The sequence below is a fragment of the Coptis chinensis genome, chromosome 2 (genome assembly GCF_015680905.1).
Source record: "Coptis chinensis isolate HL-2020 chromosome 2, ASM1568090v1, whole genome shotgun sequence".
Lineage (NCBI taxonomy): Eukaryota > Viridiplantae > Streptophyta > Magnoliopsida > Ranunculales > Ranunculaceae > Coptis > Coptis chinensis.
In genome coordinates, this window is record NC_141457.1 from 93,826,267 (window position 1) to 93,847,169 (window position 20,903).

At 35.3% G+C, this 20,903-nt stretch overlaps 3 protein-coding genes and 1 long non-coding RNA gene across 5 annotated transcripts; 2 read left to right on the top strand and 2 right to left on the bottom strand.

Annotated features, from left to right (window-relative positions):
- The first annotated feature begins 272 nt into the window (after positions 1-272).
- Positions 273-1,734, top strand: LOC147519098 (uncharacterized). Its single transcript, XR_015212002.1, has 2 exons — positions 273-689; positions 794-1,734. It is a non-coding gene; the product is annotated as an uncharacterized LOC147519098 (long non-coding RNA).
- A 1,303-nt stretch (positions 1,735-3,037) lies between these two features.
- Positions 3,038-5,163, top strand: LOC147519099 (tubulin beta-7 chain-like). The gene is made up of 3 exons (XM_086590767.1): positions 3,038-3,524; positions 3,606-3,875; positions 4,247-5,163. The coding sequence occupies exons 1-3, from the start codon at positions 3,131-3,133 to the stop codon at positions 4,924-4,926; spliced, it is 1,344 nt and encodes a 447-aa protein (XP_086446893.1). The 5' UTR covers positions 3,038-3,130; the 3' UTR covers positions 4,927-5,163.
- A 785-nt stretch (positions 5,164-5,948) lies between these two features.
- Positions 5,949-14,319, bottom strand: LOC147519100 (protein REBELOTE-like). Of its 2 annotated transcripts, none has more exons than XM_086590770.1 (14): positions 14,197-14,319; positions 13,897-14,028; positions 13,726-13,786; positions 13,358-13,472; positions 13,202-13,250; positions 12,927-13,018; positions 11,542-11,604; positions 10,431-10,979; positions 9,487-9,786; positions 9,012-9,338; positions 8,022-8,228; positions 6,797-6,886; positions 6,628-6,719; positions 5,949-6,394 (listed from the first exon to the last, which is right to left on the bottom strand). In XM_086590770.1, exons 2-14 carry the CDS (start codon positions 14,006-14,008, stop codon positions 6,253-6,255), a joined length of 2,199 nt encoding a protein of 732 aa, XP_086446896.1. In that variant the 5' UTR covers positions 14,009-14,028; positions 14,197-14,319; the 3' UTR covers positions 5,949-6,252. The 2 variants fall into 2 exon arrangements, with proteins under 2 accessions (XP_086446896.1, XP_086446894.1); XM_086590768.1 differs by having other exon boundaries at positions 6,084-6,412.
- Positions 14,320-20,053: 5,734 nt separating this feature from the next.
- On the bottom strand, positions 20,054-20,755 carry LOC147519101 (protein FAR1-RELATED SEQUENCE 7-like). The gene has a single exon (XM_086594071.1). The coding sequence runs from the start codon at positions 20,753-20,755 to the stop codon at positions 20,054-20,056; it is 702 nt and encodes a 233-aa protein (XP_086450197.1).
- Positions 20,756-20,903: the final 148 nt, after the last annotated feature.

Consider the following 20,903-nt stretch of genomic DNA (forward strand, 5'->3'; position numbering starts at 1 on the left):
AAAATGAGGGTAATTGACAGTCGTTGTCAGAAACATGTCTTCAGACTTTGTATCTTAAATGTATTTTTTAGAAAATTTACAATTAAGAGGGAATCACGCTCACTTTGCAGGAAACGTATGATCAAGAGCATGCTACGAAAGAACCCAGATTGTAGATTGACCGTCAGGAACCCAGATTGTAGACTAACCGTAAGGCACGTGGAGCGTTGAGGTAGCGCTGTAGGCACATCCACGCCTCGCGGGCCGTAGGCACGGGCATACCCTAGTTTTCCACAAAATGGAAGTGACTATTTTCACAAACCCCCCATTTTCACCTGCATTGGGAATGCTCTTAGTGTCCCCATGATTTAGCTTTATTCTCTTTATAATCATGCACTGAGGTACATACTTGCTAATCTTTTCTCCTCCTCCCCCATAAACGATGCCATTCAAGAAAGCTTCTCTCACAATTATGCTGTCATGGGTTGTTTCACTGCTAGTGTTCTTCTCTATCACTGCTTCAGCTGATATCCGTGCCGAGCTTAGATCCCAAAATCGATCCTTGGACTTAATCGATGTCTTCAAGTTCACGAAAACAGGCCGTCTTGAACTCAAACTTTCTCACATCTCTTTATCTTCAGCACAACCTAACAAGACCTTCAATCTTTCAGAAGTTGGCTTCTTTACCCCAAGAAACAATAGGTTCTACGGTAAGATGAATAGGACAAATCACTTCTCAGTCTACTTCCTCCATTCTGATTTTGCCAATATTGTATACACTTTTGATATGCCCTTAATGATGTATCCGATGTAGGCGGAATCAAGAACAAGAGCTTGAATATTTATTTCTACAAGATCGACCCTTATGTTTTACTTGATCTATACTTCCAAAACTGTTTACCAGAACTGCAGTTCTCGATGGATATTCATTCTGCGACATTTAATATCGGCCTCAAAAGCAGGCAGCGGAACTACTTACCAGCAAAGAAGAACTATCTTTTTTGGCTTTATTTCATCTATATTTTCACTTATTTTTTCTTTGCTGTTCAATTGTTTCGGGCTTCACTATTACATCGAAAAAATTCAACGGTTACTCAAATCCATTATGTTATACAGTTCTGTCTGGTGTTCAAGATTTTGAGTTTTGGAATCGAGTTGGCAAATCTATGTTACACCAAGTACATTGGTAATGCCCACAGTTTTCTTGGTATTTTCTTGGCTTATACAGCGGGTTCATTCTGCGGAGTCGATATCTTTACCTTGGTTTGTCTTATAAGTATCGGTTGGTCCTTTCTTGCGAAACGCAAAATGAGACTTTGGGAGAAGATATTTCTGACGATTGGGATCTATATTAACATTGTTGCCAACATTATCTACCTTTCTTGGTGGATCAGCTTGCCTTGCAATGTTTCGTGTCTCTTTGGCCACTGGATTTAATTTCAATGTGTTTTCAATGCGGTCCAATTTTTTGGCCTTCACCTTGAGCAAATGATTTTCGTATTGACTACTCGTCATCTGCTTCGTGCGGGGGAGGTTGAAGGAAAGGCTGCACTGAGCTTCGAGAAAGTAAAACTGTTACGACAACTCTCGTTGGTAATTTTATTCTTCAACATTGTCTCAGTTGTAGTTGTCAATTTTGTAATAATGGTTACTTTGGTCAATGGAGACTTCTGGATTGGCGTCGTGCTTGGGGAAGCCATTGTATTAGCTCTATATATTTTTATGGGAATTAGTAGCGACGAGGAAGATGTTGCAGCCAAAGCTCTCAACCTAAACAGTTAAAATCGGTTTTCGAAATTAATCGGTCGAGAAGCGATATGCGATTAATCAGTTAATCGGTGATTTAATCGGTTATATCGGATGTATATATTTAATGTTTTCAAAATATATATTAGTATAATCATACCAAATATTTCTAAACAGTGATCCGAGATACAACAAAAAATATCAAATTCTCATAATCACTTCTAGCTAGCTCAATTTTGGAGTACTACAGATATGTCAAACACAAAAATTACGTTAAATATTTAAAAAAAATAAGAGGATTGAGAAACGATAATATTTATTAGAGATATAATACAATAATTTGTATATTTAACTTTCGTTAAGGAGGGAAAAATAAGTAAACTCTTAGCTTTGTGTATTGATTGGGTTCTATTATTATTAATAGGTTTAAGAATCTAATTCGTTAATTTTACGTATTTTTTTTTATGAGAACCGATATTTTCAATAATTTTTTTTCTCGATTTAGCGAAAAATCAGTCAATTCAATGATTAAATCGGTTCGGTGAGAAAAAATAAAAAAATCGGTAAAAACTAATCGGTTTACTAGCAATCGGCGATTAATCGGCCGATTAATCCGATATTGATAGCATGCCTCTCAAAGAGTGGCTACAACCATAATCCTGAAAAGATGTTATCAATGTGGACTTGTGGAGAAATACTTCAAATCTCAAGCAAAATGGCATAGGAATTAGGCGACGTAGCATAGATAACCTTTAGACTTTTCGTAAACATGTTATCTACCCTCAAATCCTCAATGTTGTGTTCTTTGGTACTGCGTATTGAATGTACAGATTGCGTTAACTTTATGCATCGGGCGCTTGTTGCATTTTTTTTCCTGTCATTGCAACTATTGATCCTTAGAAGGAATATTCTTTGACAGGGCTTAAGGGACAAAACGTCGGGTTTTCGAGTTGAAATTGTTCTATTCCTTTTTGTAATAAAAAGAAAATTTTGTCAATATAGAAAATAATCTAAAGATTTGAAATTTTTAATGGGATGGAACTATAGAAGAACCTTCGTTGAAAGTAATGATATATAATGCTAATACAGGCACACAAAGTCGGTAAAACTTTTAGGTGATAATACCATAAGTCTGAAACTCGAACCCCGCCAACATCAAAGAGTTACTGATCTCATTTAATAAAAAACTTACCAATCAAAGAAAAAAACAAAAAAAACAATGAATTTCGTCCCTATTGGAAATACTTCAATGCCGGTTTACAAATAAAAGTCCGCTAGAAAGGGGCCCAAAGCCCATTAACCTAACTACACCTCAAACTCCCAAGGACCACTCTAACCACTACACTTCCGTTTCATTCCAATCATTCCATCCCTCCTCTCAAAAGTCAAAAAAAAAAAAAAAAAAATGAGAGAAATCCTTCACATTCAAGGAGGGCAATGTGGGAATCAAATAGGAGCAAAATTCTGGGAAGTAATATGTGACGAACACGGAATAGATGGGACTGGAAGTTACGTTGGAGATTCAGAATTACAATTAGAAAGAATAAACGTTTATTATAATGAAGCAAGTGGTGGTCGTTATGTACCACGTGCTGTATTAATGGATTTAGAACCTGGGACTATGGATAGTCTTAGATCTGGTCCATTTGGTCAGATTTTTAGACCTGATAATTTTGTTTTTGGTCAATCTGGTGCTGGTAATAATTGGGCTAAAGGTCATTATACTGAAGGTGCTGAGTTAATTGATTCTGTTCTTGATGTTGTTAGGAAAGAAGCTGAAAACTGTGATTGCTTGCAAGGTATAATCACAATATGTTTATTATTATTTTTTATTTTTATGTTGTATATTTTTTTAATTGTTTATTATATTGTGATGATAGGATTTCAAGTATGTCATTCATTGGGTGGAGGAACTGGATCTGGTATGGGTACACTTTTGATATCAAAGATTAGGGAAGAGTATCCAGATAGAATGATGTTGACGTTTTCGGTATTTCCGTCTCCCAAAGTGTCTGATACTGTTGTGGAGCCTTACAATGCTACTCTTTCTGTTCATCAGCTTGTTGAGAATGCTGATGAATGTATGGTTCTTGATAATGAGGCTCTTTATGATATTTGCTTCCGGACTCTTAAGCTCTCCACTCCCACTTGTAAGCTTCTATATCTTTTACTTACGTTATTTTTCTTGTTACTGGAAAACAACAAGTGTACCTGTATGCAAACATTGTTTTATAAATAATTATTGTAGATTGCCATGACTTATTGTAGTGAATGAGATGAGTTTAGGACCTTAACCATTGCCCTTGTGATAATAAGATAAGGATAATGCTTGCACGAATAAGTGGAAAATGTATGAATTAGCCTTGTAAATGAGATGAATGATGACTTACCATCTCACAAACACCTCATGATAGTAAACTGTTAATGTTATATTTAAACCGTTGGCCTTTGGTGATCATCAGAATTTAGAAATTTGTTCCAGTATCTTACTTGTATTGTGTTTTTTACATTAATATTTCAGTTGGTGACCTCAATCACCTCATTTCTGCTACCATGAGCGGAGTTACATGCTGCCTTCGCTTCCCTGGACAACTGAACTCTGATCTTCGGAAGCTTGCTGTGAACCTGATTCCTTTTCCCAGACTCCACTTCTTTATGGTTGGTTTTGCACCTTTAACTTCCAGAGGCTCACAACAATACCGAGCTCTCACTGTGCCTGAGCTAACCCAACAAATGTGGGACTCCAAGAACATGATGTGTGCTGCTGATCCCCGTCATGGTCGCTACCTCACAGCCTCGGCTATGTTCCGTGGTAAGATGAGCACTAAAGAGGTTGATGAACAGATGATCAATGTCCAGAACAAGAACTCCTCGTACTTTGTTGAGTGGATACCAAATAATGTCAAGTCCAGTGTCTGTGACATCCCACCCAAGGGTCTGAAAATGTCATCTACATTCATCGGGAACTCAACCTCGATTCAGGAGATGTTCCGGCGGGTTAGCGAGCAGTTCACAGCTATGTTTAGGCGAAAGGCTTTCTTGCATTGGTATACTGGTGAGGGCATGGATGAGATGGAGTTTACTGAGGCAGAGAGCAACATGAATGATTTGGTTGCTGAATATCAGCAATACCAGGATGCTACTGCTAATGAGGAATATGAAGACGAGTACGAGGACGAGGAAGAAGAGGTGGCTGCATGAGGTGTGTTGTTTTACACATTGTTCGTGTTTGTTTACTGTGAGCGGGGGACATTGTTTTGTATTTTGGATTTATTTGAGTGTGGTGCTTGCGTTGGTTTCTTAACTGTTTTGTTAAGCCTTGATATGGGCTTTGTTAGTATTGTCTTTCAGTATTCCTTATTTCATGGTTGGTAACTCGATATGTATGAGTTAATGTTCAATGACTTATATGAGTTTTGCATTTCTTTGGTTCCAAAATCTGCTGTTTCAGTTTGGTTATCTTGTGTTACCAAAAATATATGTGATAAATTTACTCATCTTCTATCCTCTATCACCTCACAAGTTTTAGAAATGACTTCAACAATACCGATACGAGAGTATTGTTGGGTTTCTGGAAAATAGCTTAAACCAGATTTGTGGAGGGAGTCGATCCTTGCACCCTCACACATCTTCCACAAGTTCGCAGGCTTTCGAATACATTCTATGTGATCAGGAGGTGGGCATCTCGTGGTTTTGTGACGTTTCTGGGATACATTCTTTGCCATCAGAGGACTGAAGAAGAAGAAAATGAAAATAACTGATTTACTCGAGCAGATTGTCTGAAATTTGATATTATCACAACTAGCAACGGTGTTTTCATTCCAATCTAGGACGGAAAAAAAACCCATCAAATAGGCCTATCATCTCACACCTCACCGCTTTCACGGCGGTTCTAGAAATGAATGACATGGACCATCTGGAAAACATGCAACTTAGGTATTAGACATTTAAACACCGGAAGTCTAAATGCATCTTATCCTTGTCTTTGATATAGACAAGCGAGGACTAAATGCATCTTATCCTTCCTCGTATTTGGTTCACCTAATACACCCGAATGATTGCTTCCGGAGTTCGGGCCAAATAGAAGCCCAGAAATCGACAGTTTTCATTAAAGAAAAGCAAAATCTCAGCGCTATCTTGCTTTGAGCCAACTTCAACTATTTTCAATTTTTTGTTTTTTTCAATGCCCTCAAAACATTTCCTACTCTTTCCATCCAGTTACATTTAAGTCCCAGATAAATACTTTCATAGTTTCATGTAAATCGATATACTACAAACCCTAACACACAATTGAGATATACTAGAAAACGTTCCAGTTTGCTTGCAACAGCCAACAGCACTATCCGAGCCCTCAGTACTAACCAGAAAATTTTGTTGGAAGATGTATAAGAACTCTGAAACAATAATGTGGTTACAAATACATTCAAATATATAATGTGGTTTCAGATCCTACTGTAAGATTCTGGATTGCAAAAATTTCATCATCCTGGATTTCCAGAGAGATTACGTGCATGCATAACTGGGAGTTCAAGTTCTTTGCTTCTTCCTTTTACTTCCATCAGTGGATGAATCTTTCTTTGCTTTCTCTGAACCTCTCCCAGTACTAATAACCACACCAGTCCTTTCATCATTGATTTTCTGTTGGGCTGATTCCTTCCGTTTCTGTGTGCTGTATTTCATACGTTTGCTGAGATTAGAGAAGAGGAAAAAAAAAAAAACTATTATCTATAAGGTGAGAGGTAGAGGATAGTTTTAACATTAACCCTATAGCCTCCCCTACTCTATATTTGAATAGTTTACAAAGCAAGACAGTCCTGGTTTTTCTAAGATATAAAGAAAGGATCCTTTTGAGTTTTCGGGGATATGAAAGATGGTAAATTCAATATTCTTTGAGAGGCTTGCCTTGTCTTCTTTAGGGCGCCTTGGTTGAGTGATTTCCTAACAACGCTTTCATAATATTGAACGAAAGGAGAATTGCCACCACATGCTTTGAGCTGTGGTATAAAAAACCAAATTAATACGCCAACCAGAATGAGCCTTAGACAGATATCCAAAGGAAATGAAAGCCAACCTGAACAAATGATTCAACAGATTCTAGATCTTTTGGTGAAAATGCGGCCTCGTCTCTTTTCTTTTCCACAAACTCAATATTCTGCTGAACCTGTAAAAGTAAAAAAGAATTAGCCACAGCCAATTTTAGATGATATAGGGAAGAATGTATCCACCTGCTTCTGGCCCGTCTAGTCATTCAATATTTCACTATTTTGATTTTTACTCGGACTTCCACAACCCCAACAAGTACATAAAAAAAAAATCCATTTGATCATTACAATAACGAGGATCCAAGAGGATTTCTCGTACAGACAAAAACTCCCCAGTGAAGGCACTAAGGGTGAGACCTTACAAGAAGAAAAAAAAACAGTAAATATACATATACATGTATACATATATTCATATTCAGAAGGAGCTTGCAGCACAATTTGTGACGCACTTGGTCTCTAAATCATTTGTATAATTTATTTTGGACATTGAATAAAATATATACTTTATTGATAAAATAAATAATAATTATTACTAACAAGAATAGGAACATTATTGTTATTATCAAGGGGAGGGATAGAGTCACTCCCATTATAGCCACTCCCAAAACATATAAAATCATATCTCATCCTACTAATTGAATTAAGGGCTGATATTTTGTAGATATGATATCCCCACCATGAATAACATGCCCACAAAATTTCGGCTCATTCAAATATGTTTAACCTAATCAAATATTATTATGATATCGGAAAATTCTGGACCGTTAGATAAATGTTCAAAATTGAACACTAGTTTTCGCAAGGTTAGACATACCCAAATAGGATGAAATTTTGTAGGCATGCTATCTATTGTGAGAACACCATATCCACAAAAAATCAGGTCTTAATTCAATTTGTAAGTCAATGGAGTGGCTCGGGAGTGGCTCTATCCCTCCCCTATTATCAATGACATTATTAATATAAATAGTAATATTAACAAAAACAAAAACTCATGAACCGAATTCCCCCTTGAACGAAGAACTGCCTATGGCCCAGCTGAATTCTTAAAAGCCAAACAGGGTTTGTAACCAAAAGAAAAAGAAAAAGAAAGTAATAATAATAATAATAATATAAAAGTAAATTATATTAAATAATACTAAAATATATAACATTGAATTCTTTTGGATTTTTTAGATGATCTGATTTTGGGACATTGAAGGAGATTAGTGTGTTGATATACAAATCAAATCACAAACCCAGAGAGCAAAAACAAACCTGATCAATAAAGCGTTTGACAGGACGTCGAAGGCTTTCAGCAGTTACTTTCTCCTGGAATTGTCTTAGGCGGATGAGAGGAATAGTTGCCACCTCAGGAAAGGATATATGAAAGCTCCACTGGGAGAAGTGAATAGAGAGAAGCTCAATTACTGATAGAAGAAGCTCTTCTTGGAAGTATTTAAGCTTTAACCACTGTTTTGGAACCTATAAAAAAAATAGAAATCGTTATGATTAACACTTGCTGAAAGCAGTACTAATATGAGTAAATTCGAAATATAAAATCTCCAGACTACCAAATGCTGGAAAAATGTAAATCACACGTTTAAATTGGCTGAAGAAATGTACAGGCACAACTTTCTTTTCATTGAAGCACATACAAAAACCAGAAGATTTCATTTATAAGCCAAGAAAGTATGTATAATAAACAGATTTACTTGGCTTTGAAAAAACAAGATGAAGACAGTTGAAATTGGAGGAGATCATGACGCAAACAAGATAGCCAATCATAGCTGATTTGATCTCCACAAATATTTATGTATTAATCAATGACAGTGCAATTAGAAAACTAGATAATAATCAATTCTAAGTCAAATTATTTGTGACAGGGGAGCTGTCTAAGTCACACACTTGAGTCTTGGTTTGAACAAGGCGTTTAAGACATGGATATGTCTAGTAAAGTAACTAGTAATCAGATCGAGATCAAGGGGTAACTGCTAAATCAAGGGAAGGACTTCATTACCAAACTGATGCTACGTACTACAAGAGTGTGTTCTGTACAAGCCAATGTAAGCAATAGCATGAATATAGATAATAGAATGCAGGAATCGATATAAACTGCTAAGATGCTTGAATAAACTAAAAGATAGCAAAACAAAAGAGAGCTCATGAGATGAGTAATAAACCAAATACAGAACCATTAAAGGGTAGGATGCATAAATAATATTAAAGCAAATAATTAAGCAGTTGGTCAGGTACTTATTTCCAAACCTTTAGTACTGATGAAACGTCAAAATCCTTTCCAAGTGTTGCATCGGGCTTGCTATTTCCTATATACTCTAGAGAGTCAAGCACAAAGGAGGTGATCGGAATGAAAACACCACTAGAACTGGAGAGCCGATTTAGCATTTGAATACACTTTAGTCTCAAAGGCAAGTATCTTGGCCCAGGAAAAAGATGAGCTACTCCATTGATGACTTGAATAATTAAGTAAAGCAAAGCCTGAAGATCATGATCCCTAATGTTAGCAGAGATAAATCTGACCCAGAGATCGATGCAATTTGTGTACTGCCAATTGTAAATCTTCTTAAGTATTTCCTGCACCACAGAAAATCAACTTAGAACAGATCATGAGCCATCACGTTACAGTAAGTATACCTATTTAACTATAAAGATGAATTTTATCTTTAACCTTTCAAAGATGAACTTCTTCAAATGATATTTGCTGAATTTTTTGATCGGTTACCTTTTTCTTTGTTTTAACACCTCGCAGTAATATCATGGCCAACTGCTGGATAGACACCTGGGCCTTGATAAATGAATTCGGTACATCTAGAGAATACAACTCCACGAGAGAGTCCACAAGAAACTGTAGATGTTTAAGATTACCGGATTCCACAATCTTGCAATGCGCGAGAAAAGCTTTATATGCTTTTACCAAGCAGGTATCACGGCATTTTGAAACCACAAGAGAAATAGTCCGTACAAGGAGAAATGCAGATGATGAGACAGCCCCTCCTCCAGTTGCCCACAGATGAACTGCAACCTACACCAAATCTTGCGATATTAAAAAGGAAAAAGCAACTAACACTATACCTGCTGTACAATTTTCAAACACATGTTCTTAGTTAAACACATATCCTGCAAAAAGGCACCTTATTTGGCACCCAATAAGTAAGTTTTATATTATTTAAACATGCTCCACCTGTTGCCTTCTTCACAAGATTTCTAAAGCATATTTTAAGTATAGTACACTAATCTGCTAAATTATAGTCCAATATAAATCGAATAGAAGTACTCATTGATTGCAATTATATCAGGAATGCATCTATTTCAGAGCGTATGCAGATAGCCATTACACTGTCATGTTCTAACAAAATTTTGGAAGTTTGGGTGTTGAGAGGTTTTCACATTACACAGTCGAAATATCTTTGCCCATTTGATAAACACATCACTCTGCATTTTGGTTAATACAAAGACGACAATGTGGGGGAATAAACATTTCCATTAGGTGTTGTAGATAAATCCTGTACATATGATATATTGACGTCTTTTGCTAGTGAAAATACAGATTTGCTAACTATCTTCTGTAATTAATCTTTCCTAATGTACTCAAAAACACTAAACAAAAAAGGGACACAAGCACAGATACCCATTAATAAAGAAACTCGCTTATAAACACAGACTTGCCTTGATGAGTCTCCGTAGTAAAGATGGGAAAGCTGCAAAAAGTACAATAGAAGCTCTGAGTTGGGTCAAGGAGAAGACGAGTATCTCAGAGTCAGTAACTTGGTCCAGAAGAAACAATGTACTCCTCAGATAAGATTTAATCAAAGGCTTCACTGTTTTCCACTTTTCAGTATTCTTTAATCCCAATATACTCTCTATCTTGCAGCTGGAGCTACCAATTCCTAACATTCTTCGAAATATTCCATCAGACTCTTGAAGCATAAACATAGTTATTTTACAAAGAGCCCCGCTATGTTTTACTCTCTGGCATGAATTTGCATCAAAACCATCTTCAGATCCATAGTGACAAGCAGCCCGGTAGGCATTAAGTAGGTTCGGAAGTACAGAAAAGTTCTGCTGTGCCATGACCTGCTCACTCCAAGACTCTATCACAGAATTTGACAGGACATTGTTCTTCAAAAAAATTGAGCCGCCTTTGTTTGAATCAACCATGTCCTGATCACTTGTATCAACTTCCCCATCACTCGTATCATCTTCCCCATCAGAATGCTGTGCATAAGAGACAAAAAAAGAATAATATAAGTGCCATTTTAGTTTCTTTCCCCCGGGTAAGTAGTACACTAGAAGTGTAGATAAGAGTACATGGTACAGAAAAGTGGAGTAACCACATAAAATTAGAGTCATGGATTAGAAACGTCTTTGGTTCAATGTATGGTGGTGGTTTGGTTGCACTTCCCAAGATTATTATTAGTTTTTTTAAATAATTTAAAAAAAAAAACCTGATGCGGATAAGCAAGACCACATAAAATTTGAGGACCAAAAAATCCCAACGCATAAGAAAATATTTGATGTTATTTAGTATCTTCTCACTCAAGTTTGCACCGATAATATGGTTCGTCACACACACAGAAGTAATTGTTATATATAGGTTTTCATGTGTACGCTACAAGCAACCACTTTCAGTAATAGCTAGAAGTTTCTGCTAAGGTTTGGAAGAACCTGTTTGAAGTTAATCTAACAAAATACATCCAGCAAGTAACCCATTAGTCCTAAAAGATCTGGCCCCATATGATAAAAACTACATGGTGGGATACTGAATAAGCAAACTTACAGCCTCATCACGTGTAAGTTGCTCAATGTTCTGTCTTTCCACAAACTTTGAAAACTCTGGGTCCTGAAAATAATTTAATGGAAGTCACTTTAGTAAATAAACAGATGAAATATTACTCAAGTTCTGTATAGCAGAAGCTGAAAGAAGGAAGAATCTCATTACGCAAAATGACAAAAGCTTAACTTTTCAATCCTTCGCATTCTTCCAAATTCTAAAAATTATAAAACAACTTAATGCAATCAGAAGATTTGTCTAATTGATTCCTTGGTTGACAGTTCCTAATACAAATCAATTGGATAATATCTATCCAATAAAGTATGAGAACAAGTAATTGTATGTGATTCTCCGAAATATATAAGCATATCATATTGGTAAAAAATAAAAAAGAGTTTATTGTTGGTCTCATTATGATCTAATAGTCGTTCTCAACCTATTTAATTATCACAAACCATTTTCTTTGCATGCACTTCAGGATTAAGGATTTATAAAACAGACCCAAATGGGCATATACATAAGATACCATATAGTGCAGGACATCAGTGACCTTTCACATGTGTGGAGGATTCACAAACATTGAGTAACAAACTGACAGTACATACATTGAAACAACATTACTGAGGAATTACTAGTGCATACTAATAATGGGGTTCCTTGCTTGGCCATGCATGATTGCATCCCTTCGCTTTAGGTTTCTCTAGTAGTTGTAGTTTTATTGTATGTCTCTCCCTTTGTTGTATCTGAGTGGGATATCTCATCCTACAAAGTTGACTTATGATTATATATAAACACATCACATTTTACCGATAAAAAGAAAAAAGGATACATTGACACAGATACAAAGTGTCTGGCACAGCAAAATATACAAAATTAAGGTATATCACACACAATATGTGTTCGTGTGTGTCCGACACGGACACGTGGATACGTATCCGACAGAAATTATTTTTGAAATATGGCGTGCAAATGTAACATAGGAGATTATATATTACTTGTTTTACACCCTTCAAATTGTACTATTGGTCGTATTCCAAAGTAAGTGCAGTTTTCTTTTGTTTCTCCATCAACAACATTAAAATATATAGATAAACTTTCAAGAAACCTAAATAATAGATGGCCTAATGAAAGTTGGGGAAGTATATCAGTATATGCAACCTTAATAGGAACAGATTCAACAAATCAAATAAGATACATCCACATGTACTAGAATTTGCCAAACGAAGAATTATATCATTATTTACAATAAAACTGTCTACATTTACATCTATATCTGAGCATCATAGGCTATTTGCTTTAATTCTTTTAGAAAAGAAAAGCGAACCGTTGAAACCTGGGACTTCCATTACCGAGACATTCCCTACCGAATTTGTATTTTCTATAAGAATTACCTTCTCCTTAAGGCGGTCCAATTTTCTCTTTTGTTTTGAAAGTTCCTGATTAATTTCCTTGTTCTGCCCTGATAAAGCACTACCTCCATTTTCTGCAGGGAATTTTATAACTTCTCATGTCCAAAATGACAAAATACAATACCAGTGTACGCAGATTGAAAATAAACATTCCACGACATGCTACAGCCAACTCATCGCCTTTGCATGGACAGTATTTACAGAATACTTGTTTAAGGGAGTATAAGTAAAATGGATGATGTTGAATAATTTCTCACCTGAATTGTTGTCACTCTCATTTTCATTAGTGTATGCACAATTAGAATCCTGTTGAAGCCCATTACCAAATTTCATCAATGGTCAACTAAGTAAAAAAAAAAGATAAATTTACCAAAAAGCACAAAATGGTTTGAAAATAAATTAAGTTCACATACCTCTGGCTCTGAAAGAAACCCATCACTGTCAGATATATTTTCTGTTGAGTCACTTTCATCTCCACTAAATATTGGATCAAGAGAGTAATCTCCAACCACTATATCTGGAGTGTCCCTAAATATGACAAGTAAAAGCGAATTAACACATACTTATCCCTGATTTTACGTACGACATTAATGTTTCTAGGGAAAGCTTTAAAGATTCTGATATCATGTAAATCATGCCAAACATTCAAATGAAAAGTGAATGTATTCAACGGCAGTGATGTTTCCCGTTTGTGTGTGCACATTTGATAAAAAAAAAAATAAAGAAAGAAAAAAGACTTCTCTTCATGTCATGAGAATGTCTTCCAATCATCTTTTTTTACCTTCCACTAGATTGGACTGTGGCATCTTTAGCTGGTTCTTTAGCAGCATCCCCTTTATTTCCTATAAGATTAGACACAGTAATTAAACTCATGTTGGATGTAAACAACCAAATCAACGCAAAGTATCATGGTGCAAGTAACCAACAAGTATGAAATGTCGGAAAAACTTACTTGAAGTAGGATGCTTCTTTTTTATCATAGAGTTCATTTTGCGGTTTCTTTTATGAACAGACTGTAAATTCTTCTTTGCAAACTTTCTCGCTTTCTTCCCAAGTTTCCCCATTTCTCCAACTTACGTTCCACCTAATAAGAAACAAAAAAAAAAAAAAAACTAAACATATTAAAATGCAATAAGTTCAGAAACCTGCTATTAAAAAATCACATACTGCAAAGGTTATCGAAACCATTTTCATATATATAACAAAAACATTAAGGAAACATGCAAAGAACAGCAACAGGAAGTAAACCAACCTGGTATTGAGGAAGGAGATGAGAGTGGCGCAGTTGCTGTGTATGAAAGTAAGACTTGGGTGTTTGTTTTCAACGGACCTTTTTTTAGTCTCTTGTTGGGCCTGCTCTTTTTTTTAGGCTTGCCACATGAACCCAACCGCTCGGGCTTTTTGTGGGCTTCAATGACCTCTGACCTGACCACTCAAATCTAACCCGTCCAACCGAGCTATGTGATCCAGTGGACACGTTAAAAGTGTGTAGGTCCCACAATTAGAGCAGTTTGAGTCGGGTTTTAGAAAATCCGAACTTGAACTAATACAAAAATTGCGAATCCGAAACCAAACCGAACTAATAATATTATATTTCATTCGAAACCGAACCGAACCTGATAAGATATATTGCAATCCGAAACTGGGTTGAAAATTCTAACATCAACTAGATTTTTGGACCCGTTTAACGAATAGGAACTGTTTTTATATAATTTTTTTTTTTCATTTTATTATTATGTATTAAAAATCTTACTTCCAAACTATATTAAAATTCATACGGTAAATTAATTGATCAAAGTTCCCAACGCCAATTATTTGCCAGATTTCGTTCTAGACTTTAAACAGTAAGAAAAATGATAAGCAATAAAGAATTATGCAAAACATTTATGCTTTAAGAGAAGAAACTCTTGAATCTACATTACAACAGTTTAATGATAAGCAATATAATAGTAACTACTAAATAATTAAGCTCAGTATAAACCAAGAGAGTGCTCTCACTGATCTACTCATATTCTCCTTGTCTTGAACTTAGCCAAATGCTATGGTGCAACAAAACTCCACATCAATAGAATAAAATGTTGGAGAAGAAATATGAAAAGAAAATTCAAACCCGGAATTTATTATTTCGAAAGTATATTGAACCAAAAATATGTCTACAACTGCAAGTTATGCAACAAATTTAAGCAGTCAAGTTCTAATCAAATCTAAGTCTCAAATTAAATACTAACTACAATAAAATGGGAATTGCACCGACATTACAGGGGAGAAATCTATAAGGCCAAAAAAAACAATGATCATACACTCTACACAACTACTTGAAACGAAGAAAAAAAAATCCAAAATCCGTATTTATGTTAAATTTATTAATGAATTATAATAATAATAATAAAATTCATTAACTGAACAACTCGTAAGTCGGTAATGAAAATATTTCATCTTCTTAATGCCATTTGGTTTTCAGCTGGGTCTGAGGAATATATATTTCTTTGTAGATGTATACAAACTTTGAGTCATAAAAATCGTTCAAGGATACTCGAGGAAGACAATTTAAGTTATCATATCGATCATATGGTACTTGTATTTGAGCATGCATGCCCGTGTCATTTCAAATACAATCACTTAACCTTGCTACTCTTATAGTATGCAATTTGTTAAAGATGTTTTTATGTTGTTATTATTTTAGGATTTTTTTCCACATCGTATTGGTCTTCTCTATAAGTACAGTTATGCTAGTAGATGTTCTTCATCTCACTTAAATGTTGCACATTGAATAGTTAATGATTTAATTGATTAAGTACCCAACCGTTTATAAAAGCAAAAGCTCAATCTGTTATTAATTTGTATCGGACTATAAAATTTGTTTGGGTGTTTGGGTCGGGCCATATAGTTTAAATTTGATAACGAATCAGAGACCATAGTTTTTTAGTTGCATACTTGCATGTAAAAAGAATAGCACATGTTTCCATTTATACCACTTGTTGGAAGTTTTAAAAACTTACATTAATAACTCTGTCTCTTTGTTGCCTTCACTTTGTACGACTTCTCCAACAAAGCTTGTTGTTGTATAAATTCAACTATTTCTTTACACCCCCTTAAGCTATACGTATGTCATACAGTACAGTCGTTACCAACTCTGCAAAAATTAACTAAGCATGTTTTGAAATTCACTTCAAAACAACCATCATGATAAGTCATCAAAATAAGTAGAGGAACCAAACACATGATAGTTGTTGATGAGGACTCATAAATATCATGTTTGTATGTGTAATAATTTTCTTTGCAGGACGTAGAAGCAATACATAAATATCTATCTAAGGCACAACTTCCTTTTTCTTAGACACGTACAATGCAAAGATAACACACAATTTTTGAAAAATTTATGTTTTCATAAGTTAATATCAGCTTATCGATGACCCCGCTTAACTAATAGCTCTTGTCTGGTCCCAAGTGTGTCAATTTATTGAGGTTCCAATTTATAACATTTATTGGTTTGTATGTCAAACTGCAACACTATATATAAACATAAAAGAGGGGGTGGAGGTGAGGATAGCTACCTAATAGTTACCCATATTAAAATATTTAAAGCCATTGATTTTTCTGAATGAGGTGTGATACACATTTCCATGCTCAACCAAGTCATACCCTTCCCGTCTTACCCACATTGCAATGAACAAACGAAAATCTCAAGTTCTCATCACTGGGTAATGCCTCCATGCCTCCATATATGCTTTTAACTCCTTCTGGTACTGGACTTGCTAGAAAATTTTACATTAAATATGCACTGCAATATGTTGAACTGAACTCCACAATATATGACACTGCTTTTGTGCAGTTAATTGCAATGTGGGTACATCATTTCAAGATCTCTTCATTATTTTGAGACTAAAGTAATCAGTTACATATGAAAGGTTGTCATATATATATATGTCATAGTATAAAAAATCAAAATATGTTCTTCCTATTTGATTGATTACATCAAGAAAGAAAGTCTAGCAAATGGCATATTCAGTAGACCACTCATCACCTCTCAACCCATTTTTTGTAAAAAAAAAAGACATGCTAACCAATGATGAAGTAATTGCTGAATGTTACAAAGTCTAGCTCTACTATAAGAGGAATAACATTAAGGGTTCCTATAAGCAAAACTTTAGGATATTATATACAATAGAGACATAATTTTGTATGGCTCTTTACCTTTAATATGGGAAGCAATGCTACCATGCCATTGGACATGTAGAGGTGAACCAAAAGCTTCTGATGTTTGGTGTAAGCTTACACCTTTCAATGGATGTAAGGTGTAAGTTTAAGTGAACGGGCACGAAATCTATATTTATATTATAGTACACCTTACATCCATTGAAACCTCTAACCTGCAGGTGCAACCCTGTAGACAACTGCCATGAATATTGTAAATAATTTTTAATGTAAATGTAAATAATTTTAGCTTTTCTTTAAGTGTCTTCTCATTATGCTGAGTTCCGATCCCTTTAGTAGATATTGTTACTCACGAATCAATTTAGAGTTGTGTTTATCGAAAAAAAAAATACTCACAAATCAACTAAGAGAGTGAAAAACATATGTACTATAAAGTAAAAGAGTAAGTCTCTTTCCCCTATTACTTTTATAGTTTATTAGTTCCACAAAGTGTAAATATGTCGTTAAAATAGCAACTGTTTCAACGATATTTACAATTTTTTTAACTCATTGCAACGAATAGTATGCATGCTAGCTTGAAATAACATTAATATTGGCTTTCACTATATCAAAGAATCAAGAGCTGCTTAATGACAATAGCAACACGTCCACATTCACGACGGTCAGTCTTCTAATGTCAAATCATTAAGTACCATCAATGGTCTCTAAAATCTAAGATCACACCACTATCCTCTAAAGAAATTCTTATAGCCATGTGCTTCAATCCATTGAGAAATGTTGTGAGATCAATGTTGGCATGTCCTCTAGATCTCAATCCTTTATCTAGCATAAACACCTCCTTTATCCTAAATACAATTCAAGAAAATAAGTAGGAAAATAATTAACTTCACAAACTCGTATTCATCAAATTTGCATTTTTCATGTTTCATTAAACAATATATATATATATATATATGGGGTGGGTTCCGTATACAATGACTTTCATACAACAGTTCATACAACAAATCTTGACCGCACATCATACAAAATCTAATGGTTTTTAGATAGAGTGAGTTGGCATTAATTTTGGCGATAAAGTTGTGCAAAAAAACGGCTCAAGCCAAGTCAAAAAAAAAAAACCCCCACGTATTCCATTCTATTTTTCTCACCTTCTCGTCTCTTTTAGATCGAACAGCAAGAAAAAAAAATCTTAACCAACTAGATTTTTCTCCCCTCCACGACCGATACGACGTTCAATGACAAGAATGGGATAAAGCCACGTGCTCATCCTTTTCTTCTCTCTTTTGAAATTGCTCCCCTTCTCTTTCTCTTTATACATAAAGTAACAAAAAACAAGAAACAAATCATCGTTCCAGTTCTATCTCTTCTCTCTACCAGGAATTGTGACTGCTAGGTGTTTGGCATTTCAAGGGAGAAAAAGGAATTCAGCATGTACTCTCGTTCGTTACCTCTATTACGCAAAAAGAAATAAGGCCTTTGCTTCAATTCTCAAGAATTAAAACTTGTAAATTTTGGTTTAAGGGTTGATTAGCTGAAATCTTGCGGCTATTTATTTATGTTAATGGGTTGTAAAGATTGTAAATCTGAAATACTTTTTTATAAAATTTTGTATTTTGGGGTGAGATTGTGGAGATATGTGTTTGTGCTGAACATATTAGACAAAATGTCAATGAAATGTTTTTTTACAGATTTGTAAATGATGCAATACCATTATATAATGGGTGTGTTCGTTTGTTTGTTTGGCACTTTGGCAATGTGATACCACATTGTTGTTGGCGGGCAATTTGATACTACACTTAGAGGGTTGAAATTAAAAATTGGTCTGTAGACTTGCCATCTAATAAGGGACCTCACACACTCTGATTCCATTCTTGGAATCTTCTCTAGGAAGTGATATTCCATGTCAAAAGGGGCAATCTGACCAAGCCACTTATACCCTTGTGCTGACCCTCTTAAATTGTAAATGGTTTCTTTTTTTAATTAATGTTCCTTGAGTAACTAGGAACCTCTGTAGGTTACAAACAAATTCGATCAAAATAATAGACACATGTAAACTAATGTGTAATTGCAACATCAAAAGGAGTGGGTTGGTGCAAGAGGTTTCTAAAAGGGCATTCAGAGCATGTTAAGAGATTAAATGGAATTTTGTAGCTAGTAGAGATATGAATCACATCAAGAGAAGATATAGTTCGAGAAACCATATGGATGTGGTCAATCTCAAAGTTGCTTAGACTGTATGATGCAAAACAAAGCTGTCACTGAACCTTAATGTTGTTTGTAATGTATAACTTGTTGCAGATGTTGTGCAGTCCTTCATTTTTATTTACCCATTTTGTTTTATAGGTCCAATGAGGTTAACTCAGGCTGCGGTGCCTCACATGGCCGCTAGGAAAAAGGGAAAGGTCGTAAATATTGGAAGTGTTGGAGCTTTGGCACCTGGTCCCTGGGCGGGTGTTTACAATGCTTAGCTTCCAAAGCTGCTCTTCACGCCCTGACTGACAGTTTGAGGTTTCAAATGCTTACCACATGGTTTCTTCTTTAGCTCAACAGATTTGTAATACATCTCTATTGTTTGTATACATCACCATCTCTTTGTTGTATCTTCTACATCTCATCCTGCTTTAATACAATATGTAAGTACAAACCCCATTAATTTGCATAAAGCTCTTTGCTTGTGGCACCCACTTTCAAACCATATAATTAACGAAACAAAAAATAAGTTCAAACCAAATTGTTCCAAACAATATGCTACTTCATTTCAACAAAAAAAAAAAAAAAAAAAAAAAAACTGCATCTTGAGGTTACAATCAAGGCATTGGCAATCACCATCCAAAACTACAATAAATCCTCAGTGAAACTAACCTTCATTTCTGCAAGTAAATTCTAAGACAAAAACAATAAAAACACATGATTTTCTTTGTTAAACTCACAAAAACAGCAACCTTTGTGCTCTTTCAACTTGTCTCATTCGTCGCCAACGACTTTGCCTTTTTTGAATTGGGATTTTGAGAACAATTGCGGCTATCATGGTCAGCGTACAAGTTACAAGAGCGACACTTTCTTTTCTTCTTACTTCCTGTTGCTTCCATAGGATGCACATATCTACCATGTTTTCCTCTTGCACCATCGTCTTTATTTCTACCTTTAGTTTGTGATGCATTAGGATCTAAAATCGGTTGAAGTGAAGAACAGTCATCCCCTGAATCACATGGAGCAGTTGATTCGCTCGAAACATCTTCCTCAACAACTTCATCAGGAATGATTTCTGAATTTTTTTTACCAAGTTCTCTCAAACCATCCAAGAACACTTTGTAGCTTCCCGGAGTTTGGGAGGAAACACACGCCCATTTAGTGGCTTCTTGGCACAAGTAACTAAGGTTCATAGCATCAACTTGTTCTTGGCAAAGAGACCCTTCCTTGTCACCCCTCTTAAATCGGTTAGCCCCTTTCAACCATCTTTCATTAATGAAATATTTTGGAATTTCATAGACATCAAGTTTGGATAACACCGTAAGTATATGGGCACAGGGTATTCCAACAAACTCATAAAGATGGCACTCACAAACTCCTTCACACATCTGTTGATTCCACTTCACAATCCAATGCTCACCTTCTTCATTGGTCTTGCTACGGATGAATTTCACATCATATGTCATTAACTCACCGATACCATGTCGACTTTGTATAACTCAAAGATTAAAGAACCGAGTCCTAAACTTTTCAAACATTTTTCTTGTATATATATTTGCACCATGTTTTAAAATGAAGCTTCTCCCAGTGATAATGCGATTCTTATGTTCAGAC